We start from the raw sequence: 21,288 nt of genomic DNA, 5'->3' as shown, positions 1-21,288 counted from the left end.
CTGACCAACTACAGCATGCCAGAGAAAACCAAGGAGCAGGAAGACGAGGAAGAGAGGAGTTGAAGGTAAAGCAGAGAGAGATTGGTGGTGGTAGGAAAATAGAAGTACAACCTGTCCTAAACTTGGACTTGGTGATTGAGGAACTAAAAAGAACAAACACGTCTTGGTTTGGATATTGTGAACACTAACAACTTGTTAGTCTTGCACTGGTCTGAGACCTGTGAGGACTGATTCAGATCTGGTTCTGGTGTGGAAATGGACCGTCTTCTGACAAGTTTTGGAATATTGCTCTGCTGCAACCTCTCTGCACAAAATCTGGACCCTTCTGGAAAAAATGTTTGCCAGGATCTCAGGTGTGGCAGCTCTAATTTCATCCAATCTCTCTCATAGCACCTCATAAAGAATTCTCTCTCTTTTCACTTAATGAGTTTCTTGTCTTGAGGTCAAGATATGGTGTATTTTACAGTAGTGTATCTTTTCCTTCTCTACAAACAGAGACCCTTCCACCCTTGTATGTTGTAATGGGTGGAGACAAGAAGGAGAGGAGTGCACGATACGTGAGTATCGGTGGCCTAAAAATAATGTACTCTTCTGCATTTTCTCAAATGTATATTGTTGCCCCTTAATGTGTCTGACAGTGTGTTGGTCTGACCAGATTTATGAACTCTGAACCATGAATTCTGTATTGTATCTGTATTGTGTTCAGCTATCTGTGAGGGCGAGCAAACCTGTCAAAAAGATGAGATCTGCGTGTACCCGGGAGTGTGTCGCTGTCCGCCAGGCTTCTACGGGGCCAACTGCAAGACACGTGAGTTTACACTGAAAACATCTCACCAAGATAGCTACGAACCAAACACCCTGAGCTGTAAAGTAAGAAATGGCTAAGCATTTCTTTTCAGTTTATGGTAAGTAGAGGCAGCTTTACCACACTTCACTACAGGACAGGACAGGACATTATTCATCAACATTTCTTGTGCCTCTTGTTGAGAGAAAAAATATATTATTTTGGTGTAGAGAGTACATCAATTTGTCAAATATTGATTTGCTCTTTGCTTTCGTTTCAATGTTTTTGTGTTGCTGTGCCCTAAACAATCTTATCTCTTCCTGTAGGCTGCCCACCAGAATTCTGGGCACCAGACTGTCGCAAGGTATGCCAATGTTACCCACATGGGCACTGTGACTCTGTCACTGGGGAGTGCACGTGCCTCCCCAACCGGTGGGGCCCATTGTGCCAGTACGCTTGTAAGTGTGCCCGCCACGGACAGTGTAACCCAGTCTATGGCAACTGCACCTGTAATGAGGGCTGGTGGACACCCACATGTGCCAAGATGTGTCAGTGTTCGCAGAATGCCCTGGGTGCCACCTGTGACCAGCTGACAGGTGGGTGTCAGTGTGCCCCTCGGTACTGGGGACAAAAATGCGCCCTGCGCTGCAACTGCTATCTTTCACCATGCCAACAGAGGATGGGCACCTGTGAGTGTGAGTCTGGCTGGTGGGGGCCAGCATGTGACCGGCACTGCAACTGCGATATGGAACACAGCAACTGTGACCCCAACAGCGGGGACTGTGTGTGCCTGCCTGGGTATAAGGGCGAGTACTGTAACATGCCCTGTGATGCTGGGGAGTATGGTAGCAGGTGTAATCTCAGGTAAGGTAAATCAGTAAGCGCATGTGTTTTGGATTATATAATCAGTGCACTTTACACAGATCCTTTGTTACTAAAGTGCGTTTTGTCACTCAGATTAGAGACAGCTGTGTGTTGTTGGTTGTTTCGATCCGACTGTGGTGTCCTGACTTATTTGGGGTTTGGGTTTTCCTTCCCCAATATGAATGATTATTTGTAATCTCTTTTTCTTTCTCTCTCATTTGTAGTTGTGGTCATTGTAAAGGTGGCCAGCCGTGCTCTGTTGTTGATGGGACATGTGTTGCCTGTGAGTCGGGATGGAATGGCACACGGTGCGACATCAAGTGCCCCTACGGTTACTATGGTGACCAGTGTCAGGAGAAGTGCCCTCACTGTAGGAACAGTGAACCATGTGACCCCACAACAGGGAAGTGTTGGCGTTGCGACCCAGGTTGGACTGGACCTAAGTGAGTGTGTGAATGTAGCATTAAAGGAAGCAACTTTGATTCTTCTGACTTTAAATACCACAATTATTATTTAATTTTTTTTATTAGATAATGGAATGGAAATCGTATTTTGGCCTAAAAAGACATAATTGCTATTTTGTTCATTTCATTGTGTGCCTGCCTGCAGCTGTGACCAGCCCTGTACTGACAGGACGTTTGGGGATGCCTGCCGCTTCCTGTGCAGCCCCTGTTTCCATGGCCACTGTGATCATGTGACAGGAAGATGTGTCTGTAAGCCTGGCTTCCAGGGAGAGAGGTGAAAATTCAGTTTCTGCAAACAGAAATCACGCATTACATTTTCACCAGAACGTGTTATCAAAAGAACACACACACACAAAGATCATTCAAATTAAAAAACATGCATTACTCTATCTGCAAGCCTCTTGTTTTATGTTTTATTTTTCCACTGTTTGTACAGTGTGTTTGTAAGTGTGTACCTGTATTTGAAATGGAGGACACGTACATATACAAAAGCCATTTTAAAAGAAGAGGTCATGATTGTACTTTTCTCTCTTTGTTATGGGGCCAGCTGTAACAGCACATGTCCTGATCACCGGTATGGCCTCAACTGCTCTTCGGAGTGTGACTGTGGAGAAGATGTGACCTGTCACCCAGCCACAGGCGCCTGTCCACACAGTATGCTCCTGGGTGCTTGTGCATCCATGCTTTTCTTTATGAAGTGTATTGTGTGTGTTTGTGTGTGTGTGTGTGCCTCTGTTTGTTTGCACTGATTGGTTCATTCATGTGTATGCACTTGTCGGTACCCTTCTGTTGATGAGTGTTTGTGCACATCAGGTTTCTAATCGTGTTTCTGTTTGTGCCTGTGTGTGTGTGTCAGGTGGCCGTGGGGCTCTCGTTGCAGGCCTGCTGGTCCCCCTGCTGCTGGTGATACTGGCCCTGGTCTTCTGTTGTTGCTGCTGTGGTAGAGGGCCCGCAGATGGCAAAGAGAGGTCTACATCCAATTTGAATGAATCTGTGCCCACACAAACAAACACACTGTTTCCTGACTCCCCAATCTCACTATGGTTGTTCAGGGTAAACGTAGCTGATGGAGTTACTTCTTCTCGTATGAAACACCATGTGTACAATGTCCTGGCCAATGTGAGCTCAGCTGTGCCCTGCATGTCTGTCTGGTCTTCAGGCCTGCCCAGAGTCACAGGTGAGACTCCCAGCTATAGCTTAATGTCATATTCCCTCATGGAACTTTATAACATCTTACGAATGGTTTACAGAGACAACATTAGAATTATGGATAACATAGAATTATGAGGATGTTATACAAATGTTCTGCATAGAAATGATGTTTTGCCTTAATGGTGTACTGGATATAGTTCAGAGATGACATGCGAGCTTTCAGAGCATTTTATCGCTCTCCAGTTTCTCACCATGATCCGGAGTTGAACTTCAACCACAGCTTTATTGAGCCTCCGTCCTCGGGCTGGGTCACAGAAGGCTCGTCGTTCGAAAGCGACGAGGAAGAAGGGGAGGCTCTCTACTGTGTCCCACCCAGGGAAGGTAATGAAGACTTTCCTGAATGACGGGAATTCAACCTGAAATGCATCAACTCCTTTTGCATACATCACCGTGTCTGTGAGTCATTCATATGGACCGCAGTACATGAGAAGTGTAATCCCCTTCTGCCCTCTATTGGTAGATGTTTTCTTTTTCAAAACAGCATTAAACAGCTATCTGGCTTTTAGCTCTTTTTTTCCTCCATCTCTTAAAACTTCTCATAACCTGCCTCTCTTTCTTTATTTCTTTCTTTCTCTCTCTTTCTGACAGACATCCCATCGATGGTGGGAGGTGAGTTCCAGGAGATGAGCTCCAAGTGCAACATGTTCCTTGATCCATCTGGCTTTAGCAGTGAAGACATGTCCCTGCCCTTTGCCATCCCTCGCACCTCCAGCATCGCCAAGTCAAAGAGGCCCTCAGTCTCTTTCGCAGAGGGCACACGCTTCAGCCCCAAGGAGCGTCGTGGTTCCACCCAGGACCTGGCATGCCCCGGGGCCCCCCGCACCAAGCCCAAGACGGCCTGGGGCGTCCTGGTTCTCTCTGCTCTCCAAGCGCAGGGAGGAGGAGGGAAACCAGGGGAAGACAGCTTAGCTGATGGGGGGCAGATGGGTGAGGACAAAAGTGGCATGTTGGACAACCAAGGCTCCAACAGCGATGGAGGGGAAGACTCTGACACAGAAAGGTACAGCTCCACCCCTTCGTGCTCCACCCTTCAAGTCCCTGGGGCGGTCGGGCGAAGACGCACCATGTCGAATGCTGCTGCCTGCAAGGCTCAAACACCAACGCCAGCATCTGATGCTCACGAGGCAGACACATGCGCAGATAAGATCACCACTGTGTATGTAACTGTGGGTAAGACTGGCAGGCCCACATCTAAAGTGGAGCCCACCTCTGAAGGTCCCGTTCAGGCCATGCTACGACGGCTAGGTAGCCTCCAAAGACAGAAAGACCAGGAGGCTGGGAGGCCCAAGACCAAAGGGGTGGAGAGTATCACCAAGCCTCCCAGGAGGAAACTGGGCACCCGGGCTAGCGTTTGGGAGCAGGGGACCCCAGTGGTAGCAGAGGTGACCATGAGAAAGCCCAGTAGGAGAAAGCTGACACAACCCAGCTCCTCTGGAACAACTGACAATCCGCCACCTGATGGCGCCACTCCTAAAAGGCCGCTTTCCTCCATTTTAAAGCGTGTGCCGGTGGCTGGGCCGGATGCAAGAGGTGAAGAGGTCAAGCTGGAGGGCGCTGATGCTGGGACGGAACAGAGTGAGAGTGGGTACCTGACGGTGGGACCTGTTACGGACGCTGTTAGTTTTAGTGAGGTCATTGCTAACCAAGGCCTGGTGGTCAATGAGGAGCCCAGTTATGAGAATGTTCTGATAAACAATTCATAACGACGCTACTGCATTTACGGTATTTTAGTCAGAAACTGTTTTAAAGACTTGAAAAACAAAAGAAAAGGCTGATCATTTGTGTCTTACATCATCAAATATTTCAGTCATTTTACTCCAATGCTTGTTACTTATTTGGCTTATAGAAAAAAACACTTGAGATTGTGTCTCATTTTCATGTTTCAACAGATATATGATAGGATGTATATTTTCTTTCTGTTATCATACAGGTTGTTTTGATTGTTGTATAAAATTCCATATAAATAGAAAGGTTGACGTGTACTTTAAAACAACATGGGCAAATCCAAACATGGTTTCAAATGGATGATGTAGAGTAGAACAAGACCCCACGGAATGGATGACCGCCATCTGGATTTTGTATGCTTCATGATTAACGATTGGGTTCTTAGCTGTGAGGTTGATGGGTTTGTGTAGGTGAGCTGTAAAGTCTGCATAGCCTCAGATACAAGCATGTTTATTGACATTGCGTTAAAAAGAAATCCTATATATATACAGTTGTAAATGTTTCAATCAAATTGTAAAGACAACATAGCATTGTTACAGTACCTAATGGGTTAGGTCACCTGAGTCTTCTGTAGACTAAATGAACACACAATAAAATCCCCCCCTTAGAAACTATTTCTTTTCTGCCTTTGTGTTGTCAGGGCAGCTGAGCCAGTACTTAGCGATGGATCTGGGATATGGGGGGTTTGCAAAGTCGACTTTTTTGGTCTTCAAATCCACTCTGTAGTATTTATCTGGGAAACACAGACACAAAGCAGTTGTAACAACAGGGGTTTCAGGTTATTTCCAATGTGTTTGTTGCCTGGTGATTGCACATTAGCGATTTACGTCATGTACTCTACTGATTCTTATTGTCAGTAGAACCTACTTACTTAACCAAATAGAACATTTTATTTTATAACTTTTAAATGTTTTTACTCCATTCCCGGCCACATGGACAAGAGCTGAGTTTACCTACTGAAACCCCCTCTGTAATAGAAAATAATCAATCCTAAAGACTAAATAGCCCAGAGACTAAAAAACACATAAAATGGCTCGAAGCCTTAACCCATCCACAAATACATTTGCATATATATATATTCAAAGTGGTTTTTTTTGCATTTCATTACCTGCTTTAAAGAAGTAGACGCTCTGCAGAGGCTGGCCCTTGCGTACGAGCTCCCAGTAGTGTCTTTCTGCAGTGGGATATCTGGAGTAATAGCTGTCGCTCTCATAGTGTCTGCGATAATCGTAATCTCTCCGTCGATCCTGATCTTGGTCCCAGTCTTGCTCCTGACGCAACCCCAAGTTGCTCCCCAACCTCTCCCTCATCGCTATCTCCGGCTCTGTCAGCCTCATGTCCATACCTCTCTCAGCGAAGCCCTGGCCCATGTTCATACCTCTCTCAGCGAAGCCCTGGCCCATGTCCATACCTCTCTCAGCGAAGCCCTGGCCCATGTCCATACCTCTCTCAGCGAAGCCCTGGCCCATGTCCATACCTCTTTCAGCCATAGACTCCCAGAAAGGGGATCGGTTTTGTCTGCGGCGACCCCACTGTTGCCCCCGTTGTTGCCCCCACTGTTGCCCCCATTGTTGCCCCCATTGCTGGGTGGGGCGGTAGTTGCCCTCTGGGCGTCGGTCATTATTGCGACGAGGGGGAGAGACCCATGGGGCAACATAGATCCTGCCCCCCATGACAGCATCCACAGGTGACTTGATGCCGACCCAGTCCTTGTTGATGAAGTGGTGCCCATCATGACGGATGGGCTCTGAGGGTACGAGAAGAGATGGAGAAGAATGTACACTACAAGCCTACAGCTGAAAAGTAAGACGTTAAGCTGCTGGTATGAATAAAAACGCATATTCACACATAACCATGTACACAGAAGGATAGACACAAACAATTACTCACTGCCTCCAAAGAGCTCATGGTAAAAGGGTTCCCAGTTGTTGTAGTAGACATCGGTGTAGCGTCGGAAGAGGGTAGAGGGGGACCTCTCTGACATGCTGATACACTCCTCGTGAGATGGCTGGTGGAGGAACTCATACTGGTAGTACTGGTCACCTGATAAAACACAGATACACAGGATGTAATTACATATTTACTATCATTGTACATCTTTTTTATACAATTCTGGTTGTATATGAAAAACCTTTTTTATAATACTTTGACTGTACAGTTTATGGAGAAATAAATAAATGTAAACCTCATTGTCAGTTAAGGTTAGAAATGATGTGTGATATAGCTGTTTTTCAATAGTCGCATTTTTAATATAAATTGTCTTTTTTTCCTCTAGGCTTACAAAAAAATTCTGATGTGGCAGACCTTTGAAGAAGTACACCTTCTCTTTGCCATGGTGACTGTGGGCTGGCATGGCAAAGGCGGCATCTATGTTGTCTGGAATCTTAGTAAAGCCCACAGTAATGTCTCTGGGATAGTCCTCATCCAATACGCCATCATCAAACCTCCAGTATTGATTTCTCTGTGATGAAAACATTACCTTTGATCAGCATTGATTGTTTTTTGTCTGTGTTAAGCTGATAATTTCACGATTAACACTTGTACTCTGCTCTTGTAAACATTAAGCACAATCAGAAGCACAAAACTGGCAACACAGTGTCCCTCTGATAGGCAGTTTCTTATAAGCACCTTATCCATTCTGAGTCAAGGTAATAACATTCACAACAAAACACATACACGTAAATGTTTATACCAATGAAATGTCCCACATGTTAGAGTTGAATTATACATATAGAGTGTGTCCCACCTTGAACATGTAGGTTTTGCCCTGGCAGTTGATTCGAGTGAAGGCAGCGTCAATTGGCCCTTTGATTCCCCAGACATCCTTGATGAGTTTGGGGTAGCCAGGAAGCACAGACTTTTCATCCAGCACAAAGAAGTATTCCCCTGTATGGGACACACAGCTGTAAGCAATGCTGTCTTCTCGCAACCTACTGTATTTATCCATCCATTTTAAGTACAATAATATACTGACAAAACAAAATCTATTTGAGTTATTAATAATGAATTAACCAATGTTTTGTTGGACCTAGATACAAACATCTAATTTAACTGATCACTTGTGAATGACTAGTCACTGATTGTTAAAAGAGTTGTCCCCAGCCTCACCTCTGAAGGCATAGATTGAGCCATTTTTCATCTGCATGAAAGAGTCAAAGGGCCGGCCGCTACAAGCCTCCGCATCTGGGTCTGGAGCTTTGGTGGTGGTCACTCTTTCTGTGGTTGTGACAGGGCCTGTTGTTGGTTCTCGGGTTGCCAGATTTGGTCTCAATAAAATTTCCCTCCTGGGATCTTTCTCAGTTGTCGGGACATTTACTTTGATATGTGACTTCACAGTTGTGGGGACGTTCGGTCGGACGTGGGACTCTGCAGTTGGACCTTGGGGTGACCGAGATTCCTCCTGTGTATCAGGGACTTTGATAGCTGATGGAGCTGTGGTTGTCTTTGTTACTGGGGAGGCCTGTGTGGCAGGAGTAGTAGAGAAAGCAACCACACTGTCATGGCGTCTTGGCCCACGTTGATGGCCTGAATAGCCAGAGTCAACGGTTGGGGTATGGTTGATGGTGGCAATTGAAGTGGGGGTGCTGTCGACAGACTCCTCGTCGTCTTCAGCAAAGACAAATGTGTCTCCTCGAGCTGAATTGACAAAATATTATATCAGTAACACTTAAATAGAAAACTCTACATTCTTTTCAGATCAACGTGACCAAGAGTGGATCTTTGTAAAGGTACAAGGCAAGGTTCTTACTTCTCATACGACATGCCGTCTCAAAGTCCAGGCAGCAGCTCTTGTAATACCGACACATGGAGTCACACTGGCAGCTCTTCTGAGCGTCAAAGCCATTCTCACAGCGGCCCATGCAAGACTCTTAAGATAGTGCAGACATGAATGAGTTCGCTGACAAAAGTTGGATTGAGAAAGGGACCTGTACAACATCACTTGTGATTCCAGTGTATCATCCAATGAGCATAAGGGAATAAGGATGTGATATACTGTACTCTCATCAAAGAATTCACCAAGTAATTCTTGTAAAAAACAATTTAATAAACAGCTTTTTTCTTCATTTCCGCCTTCATTTGGATCCTGTCAATGTAAAGACAACAACACAATTTTCTTTTTAAACTAAAAATGAATTAACTTACCCTCTGCAGCAAATGCAATGGCCAATGTGGCTAGCAGCAGAATCAGCCCCAACTTCATGCTGTTTCACTTGAGAATAAGAGTGTAGTGAGAGGTGGACATGCAGGGCTCCTGGACTGTGCACACCTAATCATTGGCCACTGGTCATTGAACCTTTCTGTATGTTGACTTAAACTTTGTTTTGAACAGGTCTGCTTAAGCAATTACTTCGTGGAATGAGAGGGGCACAGTGAAAAGTGAAATCTTTGTGGGTTTGAATTTTCCCTTTCCTTGAGGAAGTAGTTGGTCTCTTTGATTGAAGTAATTTGTTAGTAAAGAGAATTAAACATAAAATGGTCACCCTATATATACTCTGGCAACAAAGTAGGTCAGTGCAGTTCCATGTGTTTTGCTATGGGGGTAAAGTGGTGTATAGGTATTGCGTAAAACTATGACAGGCTCCAGATACAGAATTTAAAAATAACCATGGTAATGAGAAAAGACTGACTTTGCAGAGTAAAACTGTAACAGAGGTCCTTTCAGTTAAAGCTGGACTGTAGTTGTAAACAAAACAAAAACACAATATAACAATTAAAATCACCCTTAAAGCTCCTTCTTTTCCAACACATGACTCACTCTTAGAGTTTGAACTTATTTTCTCCATTTGTGCTTCAATAATCAATGCGTGGTTTTGGTGCTGATAAGCAGGGCGGGTCATTGGGTTTTGGGGTCCCTAAACAGAAATTGTGTAGGGGGCCCTTTGATTGGCAAAACATTTTTTTTTGGGGGGGGGGGGGGAACAAATATTTATGAACTATAGCTTGTTTATTGCTTCGGGCTGGCCCTGCTGATCAGTTACGCTATAGTGTAGAACAAAGCAAACCATTGCATGCAACTATTTAAAAAAACACACATCTTGAACAATTCCAAAGCGTTTTTGTGTGTATTCGTACTCGTGAGTCGTGCATTGTACAGTGAATTTCGACAATATTGTCGTTTGTTCCTGTTGGTCCACATGCAACCACGAGAGGGCAGGGTGAGGGCTCTTGATGCTGAGGGAGACATAAAGTCTACTATACGTAAAGGCGATGGGCGGAGGATGCTCGAAGATGCTGTTGAGGGAATGAGAAAACGCTGTGGTTATTTTAAGAAAACTGTTATGAATATTAGTGTACATTAAGAACGTGAGACTATTCAGCAAAAAAGGGAATGTGAGGGAGGAATGTTATGATGAACAGTGCTTCTTTGTTTTGGTAGCCTCAATTTACGCGGACGAGGGACACAACAATCGAGCTGTGTATAATAATAACCAACTCCTCCGGAAAACGTCATCCGGTGCGAATAGTCTTTCAAAGACGAGACGACTGTTTATTTTAAGCAAATCACTGGCTTAAAGCAATCTAATTTCGGATGTAGGATTTGTGTTGTTGTTCGTCTTGAGGTTTTTGACGGTTTGATCCAAATAGGTTCTGAGACTGAAGAGGAGAGGGCATTTAGAGTTAAGTGCTAAAGTGTGTCAATATTGCAAGATGTGTAAGTCTTTCTCCTTTGTTTTCAAGGACCACATCCGTGATGATGCAATTTGGTGCAGGCTGTCATTGTAATGAATGCTACGGTTTAGAGGACAACTCTGTCTTGGTGGATTTGGTTTGAGTGTAGGCCTTAAAACAGTTCACTGCTTAACAGTACCTTTCTCTTAGGAACTGATTATTTGCATCAGTTACAGAGTATTGATTGGGTTCTGCGAATAGCCCTCATACCCTGACAGACATATTCAGTAGATGCTCATATCCCTAACCGTTTTCCTTTGGAGGCTCTATCGACATTTCTTCATGTTCAGCTCCGAAAGACTCTCAGTTCCGGAGTATGTCAGCCGTCTGCAGACCCGGAGGTCTGGCACCACAGACCCAAAAGCGGTCTCGCCAGGTATCCACGCAGACGTCCAGGCGGTATTGGATTCTTCTCTCCCATCGCTGCGCTCCGCTATTAAAACATTAAAATCTGCCAAAGATACCTCGGATTTGGACGAGACCCGCAGGGCAATAGCAGAGATATATCAATTAGTGGAGGAGGCCTGGGTTTTACCTACAGTGGGCCGTCAGGTGGCTGAGGACATGTGCAACCGAATAAGGCTAGATGGAGGACTGGAGTTGCTCTTGCAGCTTCTCCTGACACCTGCTGTGGAAATCACCTACGAGTCTGCCAAGCTACTGGAGCAGATCCTGGTGTCCGAGAACAGGTGTCTAAATAGATTTGCTATCTGACCTGGAGACAAAAATACCTGTGTTAGTACTTCCTCCTCAAATAATGTGTATAGTATGCTTACTAAAACCTCAGCTGCTGCATGTTTTAATATGATCCTTATGAAATATGATCCCTATGACAAAATCCTGAGTTGCTCATGTTAAAAAAGGTTTAATGGTGTCACCGTATGTGTTTCCTTTTGTTTCTAGAGATTATGTGGCACGAATGGGCCTGGGAGTCATTCTCAACCTGACACGAGAACAGGAGGATGCGCAGCTCGCTCGCAGTGTCTCCGGCATCCTTGAGCACATGTTCAAACACACGGAGGAGACGTCAGTTCAGCTCATCGCCAACGGTGGTCTGGACGCACTTCTGTTCTGGTGCCGAGGCACCGACCCCACTGTGCTTCGCCACTGCGCCGTGGCCCTCGCCAACTGTGCCATGTACGGCGGCCACCGCTGCCAGCGGTTGATGATAGAGAAACAGGCTGCGGAGTGGCTTTTCCCTTTAGCCTTTTCCAAAGAGGATGAGCTTATTCGTTTCCATTCGTGCTTGGCCGTTGCCGTGCTAGCAGCTAACCGGGAAATCGAGAAAGAGGTGGTTAAGTCCGGGACTTTGGAGTTGGTGGAGCCGTTTATCGCATCGTTGGACCCGGATGAATTTGCCCGCAGCTTGCTGGACAGCGAGCACAGCATGCAGGGACGCACCGCGGCAGACCTGCAGCAGCTCCTGCCCCTGCTGGATGGGACCAGGCTGGAGGGGAAGTGCATAGCTGCCTTCTATCTGTGTGTTGAGACCAGCATCAAGTCACGCCAGCGCAACACCAAGGTAGACCATGTCACAAATGAACAAGTTGGAAAAGACTGATACTGATAAGGTTATTTACCCGTTACATAACAAGTTGTTTGTGACTGGCTCTGTGGGGAAATTACATGAGAATACAATGAAATCAAACTATTTCTACTCTGTTTCCCCTCTCCACCAGATATTCCAGGAGATTGGTGCGGTCCAGAGCCTGAAGAGGATTGTCATGTATTCTAGTAATGGGACAGCCTGTGCCCTGGCCAAGCGGGCCCTGTCTGCGATGGGTGAGGATGTGCCGAGGCGTATCCTGTCATCCGTTCCTAACTGGAAGAGTGGGGAGGTGCAAACCTGGCTCCAGCAAGTTGGCTTTAGTGCCTATAGTGACCGCTTCCAGGTGTGTGTTTGTGTTGAGCGGGTGTTCATGTGAATGCTACCTATAGGCTATGTAAGGACATAAAGCATAGAGGAAACATTCAAACCGTGATATCCAGTCTTCCTAACAGGCCCCAGAAAATAAAGCCAATGCTTGATTTCCATCTAGTGGAAATATCAAAAACTCTTTCTTTAAATGTGATAAATGTGATCATCTAACACCACTCCACTATGTCTCTGCATATGTAGGAGCTACAAGTGGATGGAGATCTATTGTTGAATATCACAGACCAGGATCTGAGTGCTGACTTGGGCATGACAACAGGACTCACACGCAAGAGGTCAATCTCTGATATAATCTGGAGGCTAGCCTGGGCTGCAGTAAAGGACTGATGGGGGAGAATTCAGTTACCCGTCTGTGATCCTATATGTCAGTGTGGAAGATTGACTTTGTGTAGTTCAGTTGTGTTTCCAATTTACCATCTCCCCTACCACTCTGTCATGTCCATCAGGTTCCTCAGAGACCTGCGCGTGCTGAAGACCTACGCCAACTACTCCACATGTGACCCCAACAACATGGCCGACTGGCTTGCGGAAGTGGACCCACGCTTCCGCCAATACACCTATGGCCTGGTGCAGTCGGGCGTTGACCGCAACAGCCTCCTCCACCTCACCGACCAGCAGCTCTCTTCTGACTGTCACATAGAGAACGGTGTCCACCGTGCCCGGATCTTGGCAACCATGCGTCAGCCTTTCAAACCCTGCCTGACTGATGCCCAACCACCTGGACCAGACGTTTTTATCAGTTACAGAAGGACTACTGGCTCTCAACTGGCCAGGTTAGGACTGAGGACTGAGGGGGAGGACGGGGAGCAGGGACACATGGAAGGTTTCTGGGGAGAGGCCTAGTATGTAGCGATGAGATGAAAGAGAAGGGTTATCTTGAAGTTTCTGGAATGCCCTGCTACATTATCTGATCTCTCTTTCTCTCTCTCCCTCAGCCTGTTGAAGGTGCACCTTCAGGTGAGAGGATTCAGCGTCTTTATCGACGTTGAGAAACTGGAGGCAGGCAAATTTGAGGACAAGCTTATTCAGAGTGTGCAGCGGGCACGTAACTTCATCTTGGTGCTATCCGCCAACGCCCTTGACAAATGCATCGGTGACACAGGCATGAAGGACTGGGTGCACAAGGTCAAATGCATGTCTTGACATTTCATGTCTACATGTAGGCAGTTCATGTGTTTGTGTCTGTGTAGACATTCCATGTTCACTGAGTTGACTTATTGCTATTTGATCAAATCCGCAGGAGATTGTCACTGCCCTGGGAGGAAAAAAGAACATAGTTCCTGTCACAGATAACTTTGTGTGGCCTGACCCCAACTGTCTGCCTGAGGACATGAGAACCATTCTCAACTTTAATGGCATCAAGTAAGTCACAGAGAGATTACAAAAGGCTGAGTTGGAATTCAATCTTTCCTTTTGTGCTCAACAAATCATAAAATAAAGTATTACTGGAATGTTTATTACTAGAGAAAAGTAATTTTAAAAGAAATTATTATGTTTATAAAAGTTATGTAAAACACCACTTTCCCTCAGCTCCAATAGGTTCAATATCAGGTCAAACTGTCAATCACTTCTCTCCTGTCTCACCTGTCCACCCAGGTGGTCCCACGAGTACCAGGAAGCCACCATTGAAAAGATCCTGCGCTTTCTTAAAGGCAACACCAATCAAAACCAGATCGACTGCCCTGAGAGCTCAAAGGGGTCCAAGCAAAAGTAGACGTAGAGTTACAAAACTCTGTCTAAGAGATGGCATAAAACAATTGTCTGTCAATGATTCCAAAAAGAGAATTGTCTTGGTTACCTCTACACCTAGCCCCACCCTGTGCATGTCACAACAAGGCTGTTATATGCTAATGATATTGCAGTATATGCTAATGACGAAAAGCTATTCACTCTCAGCCACAGACCCAATATAAATGTTACTCTAGTCCAATTAAAGAAATGAATAGGTATTCAGATGTTGTTATATCTATCTTGTCGGCCCAGAGCTTTTAGACACCATGCTTGGCCGTGTGGTTTAACTGGAGTCTTCCTGGGGTCCTTCTATTCACATAAAACATTATGAAAATTGTACAATTATGAAAATTGTACAATTAACTATGATTTTGAGAACAAGTCTATGAAAAAGTCTGAACTATGGTAATGAAATATGTGTGATCAGGTCAACTGTTTTTCTCAGGAAATAAACAGTCTAATATTATGTTTGCTAACTCTGACAGCCAGCATTATCCATTTTGACTCTCCATTCCTGACTGCTATGTCATTCTATGTAACATTGCAGCTATAAGTGTTAACAACAAACTTATATTGCGTTTCTTTATCAGTTTTTATTTGCCTTAAAGGTACAAGTCTCTTGTGTTCCAATTACAAAAAATGCTGTGTGTGCACAGTTTCATTTCATTTGTTTCCTGTCATAGTGCTGAAATGAAAGCCAGCATGCTTCTTGGCTCATTTCTGGGATATGATGGAAAGCAAGTGGAGTCATCTTATGCAGTGACTGGACATGGCTATTGGGGCCTCAAGGGTGGTTGCAGTTAGTTTAATCCAGCAAAGTATACAGAATCTATACGGAACATCATAGATTCCTTATAAACAATCATGATACAGACCATGCAGTGAGCCTAAGGCAATATCAACAGTTTTATAGCTTCTTTCTCCTAGACTCTCACTGTTCCAAGAACATCTGGCTTCAGAACACCTAAAGATACCTTGAGGTGTTGCTTTTCAGGATTAGTCCATCAGTCTCGTAAAAGAAAGCCGTAATATGTTGTAAAACATTGTTTCAGTTAACCACATAATATTTACTGTACTTGTGGTTCCCTTGTTCAAGGTATAATTATGAGTCCTTGATAGTTGTTAACCTGCCTGAGTTGGTCAATATTTGTATTGGAGCCGCCAACTACAGAAGTACCAGCCAGCACTATCCCACTACAATGATTTATCTTATCAATGCAGCAGCCAAACACCTATCTAAATAATGTCTGTGAAATATCTGTAAAAACATAACATTCTACTCCTTCTATGATAAGAAGCAGTCTCTGATTAGTAGTAAATCTGATTAAAGTGTGCAAAGATTTATGGTAAATTTATAAGTCAGTAGGCTATCAGTTATTGTTCAATCAAAAGATGTGTGGTGACAGGTTGATGTCAATCCGGTCAAAAGCTGCAGAAAACGGCTCACCATTTGTTATGCCTTATGTGTGTATGTTGCTCAATACAGGTGTGCAAATATAATAAAATACATACATTTTTTTTACCAAATAATGATTGTATTGTTTGCTATCATTTGAAGACACGTGAGAAACAAAATTAACCCTGAGTATTCTATTTGTAGTGCAATAAATTACATTAAGGACCGTAAATCACATTCTCAATCAGCAAAAATACTTTAAAGTCAATCGTTGAAAATATATAAACAATTTAAATACTTCATCAGGTAACTATAAATTAATTGCACTTGATGAAAAAATTACAAAATGTATACTACACAGGAAAATCCAGGCCAGGAGGTGGGATCCTGATAAATCATGTATGTAAAAAAATACTGTGTGACAGTGTTGCTGCCATTGTTAACCTATCCTCTCCCCTTGAGCCCTTTAAACCAGTTATGGAAGATCACGTTTCTTCTGATACTGTGGCCTGACCTGGTGTGTGTGAAAGAGTGTGTGTTTGCTGTGGCCTTGTGCTCCTGGGTTGTCATGTAGTTCGATAAGGGTACATCAGGGAGTTTCAGAGGGACCATCAGTGTTGTCAATGGTACGGGCAGCATTGAAATTTAGTAATCCCAGACTGCAGCAGAAAGCCAATGAAAGGCCATATGCCCAGTAATATTAATGGTTGAGTCTGGACATGTTTGACAGAGTTTGATCTATTCACTAACCTTGCAATATCATGACTGCATTATTAAATTTCACATTTGTTGGAGTTTTTTTAACGCTTGTTTTTGGATATTGAGTATTTTTTACAAGATAAAAGCCTGAGCAAGATTTTTTTGTCAATGGGAAGTGTGGTCATCACCTGTAAGTGATTCCCTGTGCTGTAAATGCTACCACAATTTAGAAATATCAGTTTCATTACTTGACATTTAATCAGTCATCCCTAACAAATGACTTTTTTCTTTATCCCTCGGTTTCTATATCAGTTCACTGTTAGAGCTCAGTCAGCACTTTCTGATTTTAAACAAGTAAAACAGGATGTGAGTAAAAATTGCATTATGATTGATTAGAAAGTATTGCCTCTGCATTTGCCTCAGTTCACGTTACATTGGGATTTGAGATAAAATAAATGTATTAAAAAAGGCACACAATCTCTGTCTCATATTACAAGATATACAGTACTGATTCAGTCAATGTATGTAATGTCAGTCGAGGGGTTTGGGGTCTTTGGTTTTCGCTGCTACAGAATCCCCCCTTTGTGCAATCCAATAACTCTCTGCTGACTTTCCAAGAGCTACTTTAGTGAAAAGACAAAAAAGATTTTTCTTTTCTCTTTGATGTGTCCTTGATTCCTTGATTTTTCACTGTCAGGATGTTGTTAAATCATCTCTTGTGTCTCTTCTTTGACTCTGGAACTCCAGCATCCTGGATATACGACATATATTAAATTGTATTTGTTCACAAACTACATGAAAAGTAAACATTTTTAAAATGTATAATGAAATTTAATAAAATGTGAATTGACATGACAAAAATAATCAGAGATAATCTTTCTTGTTCTGTTATAACCACTGCTGACACTCACCCCATGATCCCTGCTGGGATGAGGAGGAGGATGGCAGCAAAGAGGAAGGGGAAGCCCTTCATGAGGTGCAGGGTGGCTGGGTAGAGAGAGTTGAAGACACCACTGGCCACAAGAGAACACAGCCCCTCCACACAGGCCACAGAGGCAAACAGGGCCCCTAGCAGACAGAAACACAGCATAGAAAGGTGTTTTTAGCTTTTCCATTGATCATATATATATATATATATATATATATATATATATATATATATATATATATATATATATATATATATATATATATATATATATATATATATATATAACTACGTACTCAAATGGCAGTATCCATAAGTCACAAAAATAACTATCCATGAAATACCAATCTAGACATAACGAGACACATGCATTCGATAATATCAGATTAGTCTAGAATCTCTCATTTTCAGACCCAAAAGCAAACAGTTTATCAAGGCACTGACTTACCTTGTTCTGAAGGGCCCACCAACTTTGACAACTTTGACCTGAGGACTGGAGTGGATGCCATGGCAAAAAAACATACCCCATATCCTAATCAAATGAGAAACACAATACTCAGCACTCTGGTGTTCCACCAATACAGCAAAAGCGATTGTGGCTAATTACTATTACCCTTTGGCTACAACCCAGTCTCATTGGTCAGTAATTATTCAAATCCAATATCTTTGTTATGGGGAGGGAGTTGATTATTAGCACATACTATATATCACACACTCATCTCCACCTTCGAGAGCATGTGAGCTCACAGGCCTAAAGTCCAAGGTGGTGAACCATTACCAGCTGAGCTAGCAATAGAATATCATTGTGTGTACAAAATGTGGAGCTAAAGTTCAGCCACCTTTCTAACACCATATTACCTGTGAACATGAGAACTGTAGTGTTTGCCACTGAGATGACCACCAGGCCAGCTATATTGGATGCCAGACCCACCAGGGCTATCCATGAGTCCTCCAGGCAGTGTTGCATGACCTTTAACCCCAGAAGGCTGCTCAGGTAGGTCAGGTGCTGGGCTGCAGATCCGTATCCTATCAGACCAGAGCCCCAGCACAGAGGAGCACTGAGCTCATACAGCACAAACAGCTCCCTGCTGCCAAAGTGCACAGTCACTACTATGAAGAAACATAGAGTGTAGAGCCACAACTTGTAGCGATGGAACTTTCCATCAACCTGGTTTGTGCATCCCCCAATGGAGTAGAGGCGGTACACTGCCCGGTGGTGACGTGGGGTGAAGAGTTTAGCACTGGAGTCAGGGGTCACAGACTCTGGGACAAACAGGTAAGCGTACAGAGCAGAAGCCAGGTTGGTGGCCAGGACTAGCCAGAAAGGGTTTATGTACCTGAAATAAAAAAAGAGAGCATAGCTGCTTTTTTCTCTCCATAAGAAGGCATTTGAGTGTCATTTTAAGACATCCTTAATGAACATCAGAGAACAAGGAGTTGCCGCAATATCTGACATGAGACAATGCCAAAACAAGTCCCCTTATTTACAAATGGTACCAAATACAGTATATTACACTGTAACTAAAGTCTGTTGTAGTCTTACCCTTGTGCCTTCCGCCACTGCCCTCCGATGATGCTGGCTAGCATGCCTGCTAAGCCCAGGCACGCCTCCAACACTGCCACTCTAAAAGTGCGGGAGCCTCGGTCACTGGTGTCAGCTACATAAGCAAAGCAGCCAGCCAGGAGGGTGTTGAAGTCCCCTGAGAGGCCACTGAGCAGTCTGCCCAAGAGGAACCAGGCCACAGGTAGCTTTAAGTACATCACCAGCAAATAAATGGAGGCCTGGAGTGCCATTCCCAAGCTGGGTAGGATGAGGACCGGCCTGCGCCCTCTGAGGTCACTCCAGGAGCCCAGTAATGTCACCACAAACAGCCCCACAGCAAACCCCCCCAGGTTGATGTAGAGGTTCCAGTGAGCAGTCATGGTCTCCACTTCCTGATACAAGAGAGTAAAGTCTAATGAGCAACAATGGGAGACATAAGTGTGCAGAGCAATTATTGGGAAATGTAACCTTCTGGTTTAAGGAGGGCTGAAAATTAACAAAGGCTAACAGATAAGTCTTCATTGGTGTTGACAAAGCCACATACTGCAAATTTCCAATTCTCAAGTCTCTTTAACTATTTAATATATGACTTTACCTATTCATAGTAGGCTATATACCTTTTCAAGTGGATCAGGGATTCCAGACGTGTTGCCACATCCCCCTGCCTTGGAGCCATTGTAACCAAGGTCTTCACTTATCCGGTCCCACAAGTACTGCGTAGATAGTGGCATCTGCAGCGCCAGCGAAAACATGGAGAGAAATAACACTGGCTCTACGGAAACTGAAAGGGGGCAAGCGTACGGCGGACTATTCTTTTCTTCTTTAGCCTCGTCGTGGTGGTTAAATGAGTCCTTGTCCGAGGTTTCACCGTTCCGATATGATAGAGTATCATCTGGCAGAATTGCTGTGGTGTCTGAATCATCCATAGTTTACAGTTTCTAATTATTTTGAAAGATTAGTCGATTTCTGAGAAATTCGTTTGTCTTTCCGACATAATCTTAAATACCTTAAACTTCCATAAACTGCAGCCTGTTTCTATACACTTTAGAATAGTAGGGTTTTTCTGGTCAAAATCCCTTTGTTAACCGTCTTCAAATTACAGCCCAAATTACAGTCGAACATAAACCCGCAACTGTGAACCATAAATCAACACGTGATCCCAATACAAGGAATGGCCTCAACCGGACAAACCTTGAACTACAATTCTTCTTGTTAATCTCATGTAAAGACAATTTTGTTGTGGTATTTTAAACTGTAATCCAGGAGTCCACTTTAATATTTGTATGGATTTTTATAGGGTCATCTCTGAAACAACGCGGAGAAATTTTCCTTTTGGACCAACCAACAAATCTCATATCAGAAAATGTTCTCATATTATAGATACTTTTTTTAAAATCCTGCATTTGTAGCCTACTTTAAAGGATTGCTTGTTCTAAGAATAAACTGACATCCATAGGAATTTTGTTTTTGTAAACACAATTCAGTACAGTTTTATAGGAATATGTCCAAATTGAGCAAATGGGGTGGTCTAAGTGTAGTTTCCATTCTGATTTAACCTCAGAATACCTGACAGTGGGATGGGCAAATAAAATACGCAGGTGATAGATTAATTGGTTTCTCTGCATTTAGCCTCCGGCAGTGTCATAAATTAACAAGGTATGATAAATGAGATCCTTATGGCTGAGGTCTCAAATATGTTATCTCGCTTATCTGGCGGCCCTTTGTACTATTTAAAAACCTAACACATGACCCCACCACTACCTTCCGGACGTTAAGACTGTATGAAGACACCAACGCTATTGATGTTGCATGGAAATTAAGGCTATGCATGTGATGACATTCCTGCAAAGCTAATGGCAGATTGAGTTCAGGGGTTTCATTTGGCTCCAAAAAGGTCAGATGTTTTTCAACATTTTCAATTTGTGGGAGAAAAATTGTCAATTTCCTGGCCAATAACGTTTGAGTTAATCCAGAGATGGCCTTTTTCTCTGCCATGAAATGTATTGAATAGAGGGAGGAGGGGATAAATGCAGGGCCGTTCCTAGGAAGCCTGGGCACCTGGACAAAATATATGCCCAGGCCCAGTCAATGCTACAGACATATGAAACCCCACAAAGTAATGGGCCCCCTCCAAGCCATGGGCCCCATGAATCATATCCATGTGATGGCCCGGGGTATATGTAATACTGGACAGGTATGTTATTTCATGAACAAGGTCACACCCTATTTTGTGACGGATCCTCAGATGCATCCTCAGATTCATTTAGAAAATGACAGGAGATCCAATGTAGCTCTGTGTGTGTGTGAACCAGTATGAGTGCATGAGTGCATGTTCA

The 21,288-nt window shown here is 43.8% G+C and overlaps 4 protein-coding genes across 5 annotated transcripts; 2 read left to right on the top strand and 2 right to left on the bottom strand.

Moving 5' to 3' along the window:
• Positions 1 to 43: 43 nt before the first annotated feature.
• On the top strand, positions 44 to 5,663 carry scarf1 (scavenger receptor class F, member 1). Its single transcript, XM_084674440.1, has 12 exons — positions 44 to 65; positions 200 to 353; positions 496 to 557; positions 707 to 808; positions 1,111 to 1,648; positions 1,873 to 2,091; positions 2,258 to 2,386; positions 2,660 to 2,766; positions 2,969 to 3,080; positions 3,165 to 3,289; positions 3,508 to 3,645; positions 3,913 to 5,663. The coding sequence occupies exons 2-12, from the start codon at positions 256 to 258 to the stop codon at positions 5,025 to 5,027; spliced, it is 2,745 nt and encodes a 914-aa protein (XP_084530566.1). The 5' UTR covers positions 44 to 65; positions 200 to 255; the 3' UTR covers positions 5,028 to 5,663.
• vtna (vitronectin a) lies at positions 5,484 to 9,291 on the bottom strand. Its single transcript, XM_084674441.1, has 8 exons — positions 9,193 to 9,291; positions 8,798 to 8,917; positions 8,158 to 8,685; positions 7,796 to 7,935; positions 7,354 to 7,510; positions 6,940 to 7,092; positions 6,158 to 6,796; positions 5,484 to 5,782 (listed from the first exon to the last, which is right to left on the bottom strand). Exons 1-8 carry the CDS (start codon positions 9,248 to 9,250, stop codon positions 5,661 to 5,663), a joined length of 1,917 nt encoding a protein of 638 aa, XP_084530567.1. The 5' UTR covers positions 9,251 to 9,291; the 3' UTR covers positions 5,484 to 5,660.
• Positions 9,292 to 10,265: 974 nt separating this feature from the next.
• Positions 10,266 to 14,377, top strand: sarm1 (sterile alpha and TIR motif containing 1). The gene is made up of 8 exons (XM_084673954.1): positions 10,266 to 11,408; positions 11,623 to 12,241; positions 12,399 to 12,611; positions 12,839 to 12,930; positions 13,102 to 13,428; positions 13,591 to 13,780; positions 13,896 to 14,017; positions 14,252 to 14,377. The coding sequence occupies exons 1-8, from the start codon at positions 10,951 to 10,953 to the stop codon at positions 14,367 to 14,369; spliced, it is 2,139 nt and encodes a 712-aa protein (XP_084530080.1). The 5' UTR covers positions 10,266 to 10,950; the 3' UTR covers positions 14,370 to 14,377.
• A 723-nt stretch (positions 14,378 to 15,100) lies between these two features.
• slc46a1 (solute carrier family 46 member 1) lies at positions 15,101 to 20,249 on the bottom strand. 2 transcript variants are annotated; one of them, XR_014729921.1, is made up of 6 exons: positions 19,570 to 20,249; positions 18,953 to 19,344; positions 18,341 to 18,746; positions 17,858 to 17,941; positions 17,393 to 17,549; positions 15,101 to 17,232 (listed from the first exon to the last, which is right to left on the bottom strand). XR_014729921.1 is itself a non-coding variant. In XM_084673956.1 (6 exons), exons 1-6 carry the CDS (start codon positions 19,876 to 19,878, stop codon positions 17,175 to 17,177), a joined length of 1,479 nt encoding a protein of 492 aa, XP_084530082.1. In that variant the 5' UTR covers positions 19,879 to 20,194; the 3' UTR covers positions 15,101 to 17,174. The 2 variants fall into 2 exon arrangements, 1 of the variants encoding a protein (XP_084530082.1); XM_084673956.1 differs by having other exon boundaries at positions 18,268 to 18,746; positions 19,570 to 20,194.
• Between the last annotated feature and the right edge of the window lie 1,039 nt (positions 20,250 to 21,288).

Source organism: Hypomesus nipponensis, chromosome 15 (genome assembly GCF_054491055.1).
Source record: "Hypomesus nipponensis isolate SF chromosome 15, ASM5449105v1, whole genome shotgun sequence".
Lineage (NCBI taxonomy): Eukaryota > Metazoa > Chordata > Actinopteri > Osmeriformes > Osmeridae > Hypomesus > Hypomesus nipponensis.
The sequence above is the reverse complement of the archived record's forward strand: the minus strand, read 5'-3'. Positions and strand labels throughout refer to the sequence as shown.

What these genes read in the sequence shown, in the direction of transcription:
- slc46a1 (XM_084673956.1), bottom strand. Translation starts at nt 19,878, where the DNA reads ATGGATGATTCAGACACCACAGCAATTCTGCCAGATGATACTCTATCA. An exon ending in CAGTGGCGGAAGGCACAAGG is followed by an intron (nt 18,747 to 18,952) that starts GTAAGACTACAA and finishes TTTTTATTTCAG; the next exon opens with GTACATAAACCCTTTCTGGC. An exon ending in ATCCCAGCAGGGATCATGGG is followed by an intron (nt 17,233 to 17,392) that starts GTGAGTGTCAGC and finishes TCGTATATCCAG; the next exon opens with GATGCTGGAGTTCCAGAGTC.
- sarm1 (XM_084673954.1), top strand. Translation starts at nt 10,951, where the DNA reads ATGCTCATATCCCTAACCGTTTTCCTTTGGAGGCTCTATCGACATTTC. An exon ending in CACGCCAGCGCAACACCAAG is followed by an intron (nt 12,242 to 12,398) that starts GTAGACCATGTC and finishes CCTCTCCACCAG; the next exon opens with ATATTCCAGGAGATTGGTGC. An exon ending in CTCAACTTTAATGGCATCAA is followed by an intron (nt 14,018 to 14,251) that starts GTAAGTCACAGA and finishes CTGTCCACCCAG; the next exon opens with GTGGTCCCACGAGTACCAGG.
- scarf1 (XM_084674440.1), top strand. Translation starts at nt 256, where the DNA reads ATGGACCGTCTTCTGACAAGTTTTGGAATATTGCTCTGCTGCAACCTC. An exon ending in AGGAGAGGAGTGCACGATAC is followed by an intron (nt 558 to 706) that starts GTGAGTATCGGT and finishes TATTGTGTTCAG; the next exon opens with CTATCTGTGAGGGCGAGCAA. An exon ending in CTGTGTCCCACCCAGGGAAG is followed by an intron (nt 3,646 to 3,912) that starts GTAATGAAGACT and finishes TCTTTCTGACAG; the next exon opens with ACATCCCATCGATGGTGGGA.
- vtna (XM_084674441.1), bottom strand. Translation starts at nt 9,250, where the DNA reads ATGAAGTTGGGGCTGATTCTGCTGCTAGCCACATTGGCCATTGCATTT. An exon ending in GACGGCATGTCGTATGAGAA is followed by an intron (nt 8,686 to 8,797) that starts GTAAGAACCTTG and finishes TTGTCAATTCAG; the next exon opens with CTCGAGGAGACACATTTGTC. An exon ending in GCAAAACCTACATGTTCAAG is followed by an intron (nt 7,511 to 7,795) that starts GTGGGACACACT and finishes TTTTCATCACAG; the next exon opens with AGAAATCAATACTGGAGGTT.